This window comes from Ochotona princeps, chromosome 14, assembly GCF_030435755.1.
Source record: "Ochotona princeps isolate mOchPri1 chromosome 14, mOchPri1.hap1, whole genome shotgun sequence".
NCBI classification, from domain to species: Eukaryota; Metazoa; Chordata; class Mammalia; order Lagomorpha; family Ochotonidae; genus Ochotona; species Ochotona princeps.
The window spans coordinates 62,321,824-62,335,897 of NC_080845.1; the positions used below are offsets into that span (position 1 = coordinate 62,321,824).

Here is a 14,074-nt window from a genome sequence, read left to right on the forward strand (position 1 = left end):
CCAGGCCTAAGTTTTACTGCAGCAGCAACACAATCAGGCCCCAACATGACTCCTCTGAGAAGGTTTAGAACACACTAGAATTCTATGAACACATTGCCTTATTAGGCAGTGAATCTGAGGAAATGCTTAACAGCAAAATGATAGAACCTGGAGATGACAGAAAGAGGAAAACTGCCAACCTGTAGTATGGTATGATTTTCACAACGGTGGCGTCTTTAAAAATGAAACACCAGAAAGTCACATGAAAACTTAAATTACACGCATTTTATCATTTGCCTTACTCACGAGACTATTAATTTCAAAATGAAGACATGCCTTAACTCTCCTGAGAAATATTTTTAAACCTTTGAATACTCTTTGAATAGTTCTTTGTAAGGAGGTCTTCGTGGGAAATCTTAATTGGTACCGTGCTCACTGACAGGCACACACCCGCATAGTAAGATTCTGAGGTCATAACACATCACAGACCTCCCACCAGAGATGCCACGGCAAGAGCCTGCAGCAGGCTCACTTGGAACCCATGGACAAGCTGGGAAGACAGTCTCCACAGGGACTTTCTTCCATGTGTCATGAATACTACAGCATCACCATGTGCCTCCAGAGTGGCCACAGCATGGACAGCCACTGTTGTAAGGCTCCACCTTGTCATCCAAGCCATGTAGAGAATTCTCCGCCAGGCAGCTTCAGCCCAGCACACCTGTTTGCCATCTCATCCATAGCGCCAACCGGTTCCAGCATTTTCACTCATACTACGAACTGTGTAACTGCTAACAGGAATTCCAGGTAATGAAGCCTATCTGAGCAGAGTGAGTGTTTGGCCAGCTGAATTCTAGCAGGAGATGCCGGGGCCTCAGAAAATCTTCGCACCAGGAACACACAAAGGCCTGCTCAGCTTCCAGGCTCTGCACTCTGCACACTCTCCAGACACAGCGGGAGAGAGGAGGAGCTTCTGGACAGTTCGGTTTCACCTGCTCCCCATTAAAACCAAGATTCTGAAGCTTCTTATCAAATCTCACCAATTACAATTACTATTCCAACTCCGGTCTCTCAACTTTCAAAGAGAGCCCAAACTTTGCATGGCTTCTATTTATAAGTACATTTTTATTTATAATAGCATAATGATGACTTATCCTAAACAGTTAGATGCCAGGAGCAAAATGAACTCTGTCCAGGTACAGAACATTCCCTTTCAACCCCAGTAAAAGCTTCATTTATCAGTTTGCCATCCATCTGACCTTTCTAGTTAGCATATCACCTGTACTGAACCTTCACTGGTTTTCCCATGCCTACAGTAAAGTCAAAACCCAAATACATAAACCACCTGAGCAGAGAAGACCACAACTTTTTGAGCACTGACCCTTCCAAGATCCTCAGTGTCTGGGCATGTGACCTCACTCCCACAAATGAGTTGTTTTCTAACACAAAGAACTTCAGATCTGTTCCTCCAATCAGCTATTCATCCGTATTAGTTATTCATTCAATTCTAATTGCCTGCTAGACTCTGCTCAGAGCATAATACAAAAGTAAGATATAAATGCTTCAAGAATTCATATTTAAAACCTTATTGCCATTTTTTCAAAAGTATGAAATAGTTGGCAAGTGGCAACCTTATTTCTTTTTTTTTTAAGATTTATTTTATTTTTATTGGAAAGGCGGATATACATAGAGGAGGAGAAACAGAAAAGAAGATCTTCCATCCGATGATTAACTCCCCAAGTGACCACAATGGCCAGTGCTGCACCGATCCGAAGCTAGGACCAGGGACCTCCTCCAGGTCTCCCACGCGGGTGCACGAACCCAAGGCTTTGGGCCGTCCTTGACTGCTTTCCCAGGCCACAGGCAGGGAGCTGGATGGAAAGTGGAGCTGCCAGGATTAGAACCGGCGCCCACATGGGATCCCGGCGTGTTCAGGGAGAGGACTTTAGCCACTAGGCCATGCCGCCCGCAAGTGGCAACCTTTGTACCCCCTCTGTGTGGACAGCACCCTCAGTCCTTCAAGGCACTGAGGAGCCCATCCTCTTTCTTTCTCCAAACCAACCTCAGGGATCCTCACCCAATTCTTACTGCATTCACAAGAAAGGCACCCCCCTCCAGGCATGCGCTCTTTTCTTCCCTCTGCATGACTCTAGAACATCAACTTCGACCTAGAAGTTCCTAAGTTTTCTCTATTCTGATACATTCCTCTACTAGCTCCTTCCCACGGACCAAAAGAAAACAATAACCAAACTCTTCAGTCTCCAATGTTTACAAGGGAACAACAAGGTGAAGTGCAGAGAAGGAGAAGCAGGAAGAAGCAAGCCCCACTACCCTCGTAACTCAGAACCCACGGCCTTCTCCCAGCTGCCTCAGCCTCCATCCTTTCCAGGGCCTTCCTGCCTCCTTCCCTCAACGCTTTCTCCACGTGAAGCCTCACATACCTAACCAACTCATTCCAGCTTTTCCTGTCTTTCCTCAATTGTCCCATTCCCAGGACTTCTAACCCCAGAAGAGTTGGTCTCTTGGAGTAGGGTCAGTATTGATGGACACCCCTGAAACCCTAGCCTTGTCTGGCTTCCAACAACTTCCTCCCTGACTGTTCGTTCGGAGGTGCTGCTTCCAGCATCTTAACAGGACAGCCTCCTAGACCCATGAGGACATCTCCCAACACATTTACAAGGTAGCTGGAAGGTAGAACCACAGCATAAGGTTAGGCACATACATTGTAGATCTGTAGCAGGGCATAGGGAACAAGGATCCTTCCTGTCTGAGAAACCTGGCACCTGGCCAGAGGGTTATGAAGCCAGAGAGGCAGGTCACAGCCACATCTGACTCCATAGGATGCGATGGAGGCTTTGTGTACAAGCCTAAATTGCTAAAAGGTCCTTGAGGATCTGCTGGGTAAAGGCAAGTTTTGGGGACACATGAGCAAATAAAGAAAGGCCATCTTTTACTGTGGCACTACTGTAGCACACAGAGGCTGACAGAAGGTGTCACAGTAGCATGGTGTCCCAGCGAAGTGGGACTGCATCAGCATGGTACAGGCATTAGCAGTCAAGAACAAAACGAGTGACATTCAAAAGGCGCCCGAGTCAGAGAGGCCACAGGACTGCAAGGCAGTGAGTGACCATGTAAAGGAAAACTCTTGCAGAAAGAAAAAAAAAAAAAAACGCATGTGTGATTACGTTCTAGATCTCTGCAGAAAATACCATCTACGACACGAAGCGCCCGATCAGCATCTCCAGCTGGCAGAGATACGGGGGTGGGAGGCAGGAGCCCCTGGCATCACCTTCTGGCAGCTCCTATCACACGGTGTCAGCAGCGGCTCCAGAGCAACCATCCCCAGGGAGGGGTGCCAAACGGGCTTCATTTCCAAGCCTAACTGGTCACAGTTTGGGCAAGGTAAGGATCTGCTGACCCTGGCTGGAAGCTCCAGACCTCAGAAACAACTCCAGGTAGCCAACTCCACTCCTGACCAGAACCACACTTGGCACCACACAGCTCACAGGTGGCATGTGTCTGAAGATTCTGCTTGAAAAGTGACCTAGTAATTTGCCATTTCCACAATCTGCAATATTCTTATTTCAGACTGCATGTTTTGAGATCTTTCTTATATCTGCTACTAAATATATAGTAGATTTTACATTCCTTTCATTAGGAAATAAAATTACCCAGAACAGAAAGGCATTGTATTTTCCCAAAATACAATATAGGGCCACAAGATGAAAAAGTCTCCTGATCCCAACCAACATTTCAAATAATATTTTGTCTTTCCACCACTACGTCCCAGAGTCAGTTAGCTGCAAGCGCACAGTGCCTCATAGCAACCCTGTGATGTCTCCTTGGGTCCCAAGGTTGCAGCTACAGCCACAAAGCTGTGTACAGCATCACCAGAGCACTGTGGACCTGCTCTCCAAAACTTGGCAGAGGATGGATCTGCACTGCATAAACCAGAGCAGAAACTGAGACGTGGGCATCACAGGGCAACGGCAATCCAAGGCTGCATTCAGACCAACATTCAAAGTAGAAACCATCACTTTAACTAAAAGAGTAAATAGCATTTCTGGGATGTTACTGAGGAAGTAGTCTGACTCCTCCTGCTTTGAGAGCCTCCACCCTGACCTACCACCCCAGTGATGGCCCACTGCCTGGACATGGAGGGTCAGGACAACTCAGTCATGAGTCTTCTAAGGCTTTAGCAAATGCACAAGAGATTTACGAGGTAGTGAGGTAAACAAACAACAGATTGTCACAGTACATACATTCTGGTGGAAGTCTGTTCTTTCTAAAAGCAAGTCTCTCAGTTTTCTTTCTGCTTTCTGCCAAACTAAACAGGACTCCGTAAACATACTGACGAACTGGCCTATAGAGCAGGGCGGCCGGAGGCAGGTCTTTGTTGGCTTCATCTTCAATAGAAACAGCAATTTTGATTTCACCCTTTGCATGGAAGAAAGCAGAATAATATTGCACATTTTTCATGTTGAATTTACAATAAACTTACAGAAATACACTATAGTTATCTCCATTAATGACATTGCAATTCTACTCGAAACGAATGGCTTAAGAGCTTGCCTATACTGAGGCATTAGGAAGAGTTCATTTTGCAGACTAAGGTCAATATGTATGCTCACAGATAAAACAAAATCAACATCAGTTTATTTTTAATCTGAAACCAAGAACACAAGAAAGCCACAGATGATCCAAAATTTTTTAAACAATCTACACAGATAACACTACACAACAAATAGCAGAAAAAACACTGAGAATCTGCAACTTTATTTTAGAGAGCCAAGAGGATCATATGTTCTAAATCTGTAATTCTTAATGACCCAGAGGAATCCAAGGATTTCAAATTGGTCAAATTTTGTCAAACTGATTAATAAAAATTATGATGTATTAAAAATGGTGTACCTAAGAGAACTCTCCATTACAAGATAGACCCCACTGCTCTAGCGTGGGGAGTGTGCAGTGAGTGTGTCACTGCAAGCAGGAAAGGGAAGCACCCCACTTCACCCACATTCCAGGGCCAACACATGAACGTGAACTTAACCTGGCTCACAGACAGACCACCAAGACATCAGTGAATAACTGCAGCCTTTGGCAGCTGAGATTGCCAGAACACGGTGCCACCTGGCACAGGCGTATGGTATCAAGATAAGTATCAAGGTAATGCTCAAGAAATTTGATTCAGGTACATTCATGATGTGACAATACACGTATGATCGTCAACGTCCACTGAACTTAGTGATATATACTCTTTCAGTAATAATTCCATAGCATTTGTTCTTTCATTTATTTATATTCAGTTTCAAACTTGGTCTTTTCCCTTAGCCAAATTGCTTCTGTATTCATTAATCCAGTAATTACATGTTGTAGGTAGCATTCTCATTTAAGGAGTTTTTCTCTGAATATCAAACTACATTACCACGAAGCTTCATTTCATTATAAATGTATCAACCTGGTCAATTCAATACCAGAGTCATTTGGCTCACAGAACATAGTACACACTATGGTCTAAATTAAACTTCTTGTTAACATATTGAAAAAACTTCTTTAAAACTTAAAAACATATTTTGCTTTTGTCAACTACAGTCAAACTGAAGAAGTTATGTTGGAAGTTTGCAACCCTCGTGCAATCTGCTGACCACCCCAACCTCAGACCCAGCAATGCAGACCCCGTGGGTGGCTCGGGGAGCCCTGCATCTGCAGCAGTCCCCGGGGGGGAGCCATGTCTTTATTGCCATTTTGAAAGATGCCTTCCCCAAACTTTGGTCTCTTGTACGTAGCAAAATACTTTTCCCACAAGAACCAATTTCACTTATCCTCCATAATTTATGTGGAACTGAAAATAGAAGACATGTACTTATAACCACAATTTGAAAAGTGATACTTCAGGTACATACCATGTCAAATAATAGTTGAGATTTAGAGGCAATTATGATTAAAAGTAAAATTAAATGAGCTGAGTAACTAGCACTGGCCTAATATTCTTCACGTTCTTTAACATATAAAATAAGTCATGCCCGAATTGGTTCACAGTTGAGGTCCACCTCAGGAAAACTGTGGAGCAGGAGTGTCTTTTTCAGTAAATAACTCCATTTACAAACCACAGATGGATTGCAGAAAACAGAAAAATGTCTGATTATATATGGTAGGACAGGTATTAATGAAAACACTTTAATCATGCATAATAACAAACTAATTGCATGACAAATCTGATCACTGTTAAACAGCCTGTTAGACTGTGGGTGTATGATTCAAGCAACAGAGATTACATATCACTGAGGAAATTTAAATACACAAAAACACATTTTAAAAGATTTAGAAACGACTAATGCCACATTAAATGTATATATTTAAAGAACACATTTGTTAAGTCACTAATAAAATGAAATTATGACACTATTAAAAAACTGCATTTGTTGACTTCAACCAAATCTCTCATTCCATTTTTTGTTATTAGTGCTATTAAAATTGTACTCAACGAGATAGATGAACAAATCAAAATACACAAAGTGCTATTAGCTACTCAAAAGAGGAAAATATTTTCTATGGACAAATGTAAAAAAAAAAAGATACCATATCTGATAATCAGAACTAAAATACAACACAAATACAAGGGTACTGAAAACAGTTCATGGAAAATGGAATTAAAAATTTGGGGGTGGCCTTTTAATCTAATAGTTAAGGCATCAGTTAAGGCATCCATATTCCATACTTGATTGTGTCCACATTCAATGCTTGGCTCCATCTGCTAATGCAGACCTTGGTGATGACACAAATAAACAGGTTTCCACCACCCAAGTGGGAGAAATGGGTTGAGGTGAAACTTGTGCCCAGCCAAGCCCTGCCCATTATGGACGCTGGAGGAATGGAGATAGAAATTTGCTCTCTTTCTCTCTTACAAATATTATAATTAAATTTACTTTGGTACAAAAGAAGTCTGAAATCCAAGCACTGTTCTTCTATAATACACATGTTATATGAACTTTCTGAAGTATCCTATGACAATGTAAAAAATTCCCAAATTGAAATAAAAAAGAAACTCATAAAATATTGTGCTGTGTCATTATTTCATTAGAAGTTTCAAAAATATTTTATGATAAATTAAAGGGCAGAGTGGCAAACTGAAGGGGAGAGTGAGACTTCACAAATTATTTCAAAACTATAGATTTTCATCTTTTGTGCAATGCTCAGAAAGGCAAAATGAATTTGGTTTCAAACAGTATACTATGATAGAGAAATGGTTCAAAGAGGACACAAAGACCACACACCAGCAGGAAGACCACCTGTCAGACAACAGAAGCCTCCCCAGGGACTCTGGATAATACCTTGGTCAGGACGTGGAAGATGTAAGGGTACATGAGGCCCTTCTTGTGCCTGTGCTCAGCCACTCTTAGCACCTCAGGTGCAACAGGGGGCAGGGGAGGTGTAGTGATGTCCATGTGGTTCCTGGTGGGCATCGACAGGAGGCATGGGATCGGCTGGACAGTGCCCATCTGGCTCCCTTTGCCTTCAACTGGCTGGCTTCCTGAAGAGGCAGTGGACGAACCTTCCGCCTGCAGAGTATAAGGCAGTGGGGAGAGATAAAAGCTCATGTCAAATTTCTATACATCCTGAATGCACTGGGTCCCATCCGCCTGCCCAGGAAAAGAATAAACCCTTTCCAGATAGGCTAACTAGAACTGTCCTAAGGACAGAGCAGAGTGCTTCAAGCTAACCCGTCACCTGAGACAGCTGCTGTGCAGCAAAGGGTGGGCCTGTGCTCTCAGCTGTCCAGTCTTCCTGCACACCTGAGTGGGCTGGGGCTGCCTGAAGTCCTGTCCCACCAACCCCTCCCCGCCCTCAATTCCTCCTTTAGGACTTTGGCGCTCTGTATTCACTGGCTCCCATTGTGTTTCCACTTTTTTTTTGGTAGGCAGTAGGGGGTGGAGGGGTCTTGCTCATTTTTTCTAGATGAGGAAGCCAGCATTCGGAGGAGTGACGAGATGACCACAGTTAGGAAGTCAATGACTCAGAGAACTGGGATTCAAATTCAAACCTTCCTCAGTTTTACTCTCCACAGCCATGGGTAGTACTAAAAGACACAAGACCCAAACTCAGCCATTCTCTATCATTATTATAAAGCCTTATATTTGGGCCTGGACCTCACATGACTAGTTCAGTGAGGGATCCCAGGAAGTGAGGACATAAAAAGGGAAGAAGAGAGATGCCTCACCATGGTTTGAACTGTCTCAGTAGTTCCCAAGAGCAATTATTATCTGCAAAATGAACTTTTCTCCCTTGTCAGAACAAATGTTGGAAATAAGTACTACCAATTGTTTGATTTAATGCTAATTGATATATAACGTTCTATTTTGGAACAAAACATTCTTTGCAATGGTATTGACTGTGAGTTTAATTTTATTGTTTGAAATACAAAGGACCAAAATTAGTCTTAAGAAGCATAACTTACAGATAATTCAAGAGTTCTCCACATTTTCCATTCCACAAGAATGCAGATGTGAAACAACTCAAAGTATTTTGAAAACACTCGATTTTCACACGCCAATTTTGTTGCTTATTTGAAGGACAATCCTTTCTACAGTCCTGCCTGTCCCTAAGGACTACATGTGGCAGAGATGCTGTGCAAAGTAAAAACACATTTGTTCAAATCACTATTAACAGGTGGAAGGAGGAAGTGGAATTAATCTCCATTTTAAAAATATACATCCCAGGTACTTTCTCAGCTAATCCTTACAAAATCCTTCAAGGAAGTAGAGTTGAGCTGGGCTCCGGCACCACATCCAGCAGGGAAGGGACTGCAGGGAGACAAGCAAGGCTGAGGGTTGGCACAGGGTACTTTGAGCCCTTCTCTCCCCTGGAAAGCATGTATCACTGACAGCAAGCTAAGGGGAGTCTGTCTCTAAAAGGATCACCAGCACAATACTGTACAGACAGCCAGGACTTAGAGAATAAAAGGAACAGGCTTTTGTACCTTTGTTTGGTCTCCTGGGTCCCCCCGTGCCTGAGGCTCTGCATGGCTTCCTGTCTTCTCCCAGCCAATCTTGTTCCCGCTGATGTGGCTGAAGGTAAAGACATGATTACTGTTTCCTTTGAATCATGTTCCGAGAAGCTGACAAGAATGAGAATCCATAACAACACCTATAGCCTCACAATTATATACTTTTCATGCTTTACTAATCTCACACCCTACTGTATTAGACAGAACTCTAATATAAGAAAATTTCTTCCTGCTCCAAATGGGACTAACTCAGGGTCCCCTGGCAGCCCAGACTTCTGTGATGAGCACAAAATCAGAGTGGGCACAGCAGTGACACAGAAGTCCAGCCAGGACAAACCTCCAAGCACCAAGGAGAGCCCCTATAGGTTCTGTCATGTAACTGACTGCTACTGCCCAGGACGAGAGTCTCTATTAATGCGATCAATGTCACATCCCTTAGAAAAATGTAAGGTGACAACATGTATAGCACATCCAGTTTATCCATGGAAAGACATGTTATTGGTCCTGGCATGGGACAGATGACTCAGATTGCAAAACCAGGATAGCCAGGAAAGTGCACTTAGATTAAGGGAAGATTTAGCAAGCAAGTATTTGAAAAATGGTTATTAGGATAACATCAAGCACTTGTTATAAAACTGATTGTAACCAGTTAGTAGCCTAAGAAAATGTGGTTGGCTTAACCAGCACTTTAAAAATGAAAACAGAGCAGACCCAGGCAAGTGGCTGAAATTAAGAACACAGGCTCACATGTGTCTGGAAGAGAGCAGTCCTGCAGGAACAGGATGAGCAGGGCCCAAGCACATCAGATGCCTCCGGTGCAAAGGACGGGACACAGAGCCTGCGCAGCATCTCACAACACTGCTCACCTCAGACAAGCCAGTGTGCCTCACTGGCCCCTGCTTCCCTTCCTGAGCAACCTGTGTGACAGATTTAAAGACTTCCGGACCCATGAATTCTATATTCTGGTCAACTTAATTTTAGTTCTACCTTTAAAAAATTCTAGAAGAGCAGAGATGAGATGGCACAGCCTCATGTCAGCCCCTAGATCTACACAATGAGACTTTCTAGTCAACGACAAGCATACTCAACATGGAAAGACTGTCATTGTACCCAGGCTGCTCCAGGTCTCTACAGCCCAGTAAAGTCTGCACAGATCAGAGCAGCGGAGCTCTCACGACAGCCAGGTGCCATCACCGTCAGGGCAAGCTCCCTTGCGGTTGTGCAAGGATCTGCTTCACTGACAAGCAGAGAGAGGCCAGGCAGTGAAGATGCTGGAAAGCTCAGGAGGTTCTGAGGGGAAGGAAATCAGGATGCAGTGGTGAAAAGCTGAGCACAGCACATCATTCACAAATCCTGCTCTTCAGAACGGCAAAGATGTCCCAGTGTCACCAAGCTGACAACCAACTGGGTGTCATTACACAAGCGGACGCCCTAGACACCTGCCCCAGCGGATCACGGTCATCAAGTACCTGGGACAGCCGGTGGAAAGGTCATGGTTTTAGGAGAGCAACAACCTGTCTCTAGAGGCATCAAACGATGATCTACTAACAATCCATGCTGCAAAACCTAAAATTCTTCCTGAAAAGCATGTTGCCAATAACCAAATTTTCAAGAAATTCGATAAATTTTGGAAGGCTAACTATATTACTTGACAACCTACATAAGAAAACAAAATATGTGAATATGGCAAACGCCATGCTGTGGAAACAGACGAATTAGGCTTTAAAGTGTTTCATATATACCTTGAAGTGATACTTAGAATCATCCAACTCAAATTACAGCAGGGAAGCTGACTCACAGGAGTGTGTAGGAAACTGGCTCTCACTGAATCTCCTCATATCCCCCACCATCATGATTTGACAACAGGGGGTTGGTGTTGTGGCACACTGGGTTGAGTCGCCTCCTGAGATGTCTGCATCCCATAGGAGCAATAGTTGAGGTCCTAGCTGATCTGTTTCTGACACAGCTAGTTGCTAATGCACCCGGAAACAGAAATGGAAAATGGAACCCTGGCTGCTGGCTTCAGCCAGGTTCAGCCCCAGCTGCTGTGGCCATTTAGGGAGTTAACCAGAGGATGGAATTTCTTCCTCTTTCAGTTTCTCCCTCTCTCGCCAACTCTGCTTTTCAAATAAACAAATTTTTAAAAGTTAGCACGAAGAAAAAGCTTTAAAAGTTAATGAAGATTTAATGACAAAATTCAAGCTTCTAAAGAAGGAATCTATTCACAGCCACACAAAAAAGTAACTAGAATAAAATCCAAACTCATTAACACAAGCTACTGTTCCACAATATCTTAAGAAATCTGCCTGCAGGCAGGTCTCTCTCCACACACGTGCGCACACACTTCCCGAGGAACAAAGCAAGCGACAGAAAAGAACTGACACCAGCCAGACAGCAGCTGCTGGGCACTCAGCACCATGAGAGACTCTACAGTGACCCAACTGCTGTGAGGGCGCGTCAGGAGGAACATGCAGGACTTTTTCTGAACAAAGTTGGGGAAAACAGCAAGCTATGAAGTCACCAAGCAACTTCCTCTCCAAGGTTTCTGGACAGAAGAGTGGTTATCCCAGGATGGAATATGCTGTGTGTGCTCTTGACCAACACACAATGCGTAACTCTGTACCCATATGCAATTACTGGGATACATGGGTAACTCTTAGTTTCTGTGTTAACAGATAAGAATGAAAACAAATAAACCCAAGACAGAAAGAATTAAATTTAGAAAGAGATCCAACCACAAAGGAATATACTGCTGTGCATATATGGGAATGTGTATGTGTATGTGTGTGTGTGTGTGTGTGTGTGTGTGTGTGTGTGTGTGTGTAAGGAAGGTTGACCCATGGCGCAGGTGCTATGGGGAGTATTCTCCCAAATGCCTGGCCCAGCTAGATCTTGTTTCCTCCCACACCAACAAGGTATCTAACCTCCCTGACTGGGACTCAACAGGAAAACACCAGCGGGGAATGTCCCAGGTTCCATGGTGGGCACAAACGACAAAACGTTTTTCTTGGGCTTGTCAGGACTTCTCACCATGAGTAACCCCACTAGTTAAGCAGCTTCACTCTCCCACCTGCAGGTGAAACCAACTATACAATGCAGTCTGGGGACAAGACTGATGATAATATCTTCATCAGGGCGCTCATTCAACTAGCTAATCCTCCCCCTACATGCACCAGGATCCCATGTGGGCGCCAGTTCATGCCCTGGTTGCTCCACTTCCCTTCCAGCACCCTGCTTATTACCTAGGAAAGCATCAGAGGACAGCCCAAAGCCTTGGGAATCTGCACCTGTGTGGGAGATTCAGCAGCAGCTCTGGTTCCTGGCCTTGGATCAGCTCAGCTCCAGCAACTGTGGCAATTTGGAGAGTGAACCAATGGATGCAAGCTCTTTCTGTCTCTGTTTCTCTACAAATCTTCCTTCCCAATAAAAATAAATAAACCTTAAAAAAAAAAAAACCCTGTGAACTTTCTTCCAATATAACTTAATCATTCTGTCATTCTGTATGACCACCAGCTATTAATTAGGGTTCCTGTTGAACCATACACTTCCCTACACTTGTGTTACAGCTACCACTCTAGAGGCGGGATTATGGCAGACGTTCCATATTGTAATTTCAAATATTTGAGTTCTTTACAGCTCTGTATTGAGCTAATAACTAGAAGAGATATAAACTCACAAACTTGAATTTGAAAATCTCAGACTGAATGAATCCCTGAAAGCAATATAAAATAACCATCTACACAAGCATTCACCTGAATGTTCTACATGACCAAAACACAACTACAAAGACCAGAAAGCCACCAGAAGGAAAGCCAAGAATGCTGTTTTAATTTAAATATATATATATATATATCTTTGACTTATATGTGATATATATTTGATTTAAATATACTATATATATGACACATATATGATTTAAATATATGTATCAAACATATATATATATTTAATCTAGAATAAAGCCAGAACTCCCCAACTGGATCACTGGACTCAAACTTTATCCTCAGGAAAAACCACAAGATCTGTCATCTGACCTTCAAGCGCACGTATGGGATCTGATCCTCCCTCAAGCTGCTGGGATGCTTGTGCAATGGCAAGCATACTCAGATGCACGCAGAGGACTTTAACAGTGAGCTCCTCCAGGCCAGCAGAGGATACTAAGTGCCTCCAAAGAGGATGGAAAGCAGAACTCTCCTATATGCTTTTCAACAAGTGTCTAGGTCTGTGGATGCACTGAGGTGAACCAGATCAGCCAAGACCTTGCAAAGATTTTCTCAACGCTGGCGCAAGGAAGCTGACAACATCTCAGAACTATCATAAGTACTTAAGTAACACCCTCAGAACATTCTTTCCCACATTAGGGTCTCTAAGGCATCATCAAGAGATCACCCCCCATTCCTGGGTGCTGTCCACACCCCACTAAACACGCGAGAAAGAAAAAAAGAACTGAAACATTTATCTTCTGCTCACCTTCCTCCACACCTCCACCCACATGACCCTAATCAGAGGTCCACAGGCAAATGTAACCCTCTGAACTATGTAATCAATATAAAAACTTTACATTTTAAAAAATGTATACATATACATAAATATATATACTGTATATACATAAAAATACATAAGCAAATTACTATTATCGGAAAAAACTTGGAGTGTCTCAGAAAGAGTACATGCTGTGAGAATCAGATATGAAGAGATTATATGTGGAAAGAAATCGGAAAAATCTTTCATGAACTTGGCACTCAACATTCGGTAAAAGACACATGGAATTTTTGGGCCCGGCGGCGAGGCCTAGCAGCTAAAGTCCTCGTCTTGAACACGCTGGGATCCCATATGGGAGCCGGTTCTAATCCCGGCAGCTCCACTTCCCATCCAGCTCCCTGCTTGTGGCCTGGGAAAGCAGTCGAGGACGGACCAAAGCCTTGGGACCCTGCACCCGTGTGGGAGACCTGGATGAAGTTCCTGCTCCTGGCTTTGGATTGGCACAGCACCGGCCGTTGCAGCTCACTTGGGGAGTGAATCATCGGATGAAGGATATCTTCCTCTCTGTTTCTCCTTCTCTCTATATATTCGACTTTGTAATAAAAATAAATA

At 43.5% G+C, this 14,074-nt stretch overlaps 1 protein-coding gene across 4 annotated transcripts in view; it reads right to left on the reverse strand.

The window, feature by feature from the left end:
* The window catches only part of FAM120A (family with sequence similarity 120 member A), a 115,340-nt gene that overhangs the window by 31,938 nt on the left and 69,328 nt on the right, over positions 1 to 14,074 (reverse strand). For all 4 annotated transcript variants that reach the window (XR_009246647.1, XR_009246648.1, XM_058672739.1 and 1 more), the window contains exons 8-10: positions 8,954 to 9,041; positions 7,308 to 7,535; positions 4,239 to 4,413 (exon numbers count right to left, since the gene is read on the reverse strand). Coding sequence is in view for 2 of the 4 variants with exons in the window: in XM_058672739.1 (XP_058528722.1) it covers positions 4,239 to 4,413; positions 7,308 to 7,535; positions 8,954 to 9,041 (491 nt within the window). In the remaining 2 variants the exon portion in view is untranslated. The remainder of the gene's footprint in view (positions 1 to 4,238; positions 4,414 to 7,307; positions 7,536 to 8,953; positions 9,042 to 14,074) is intronic.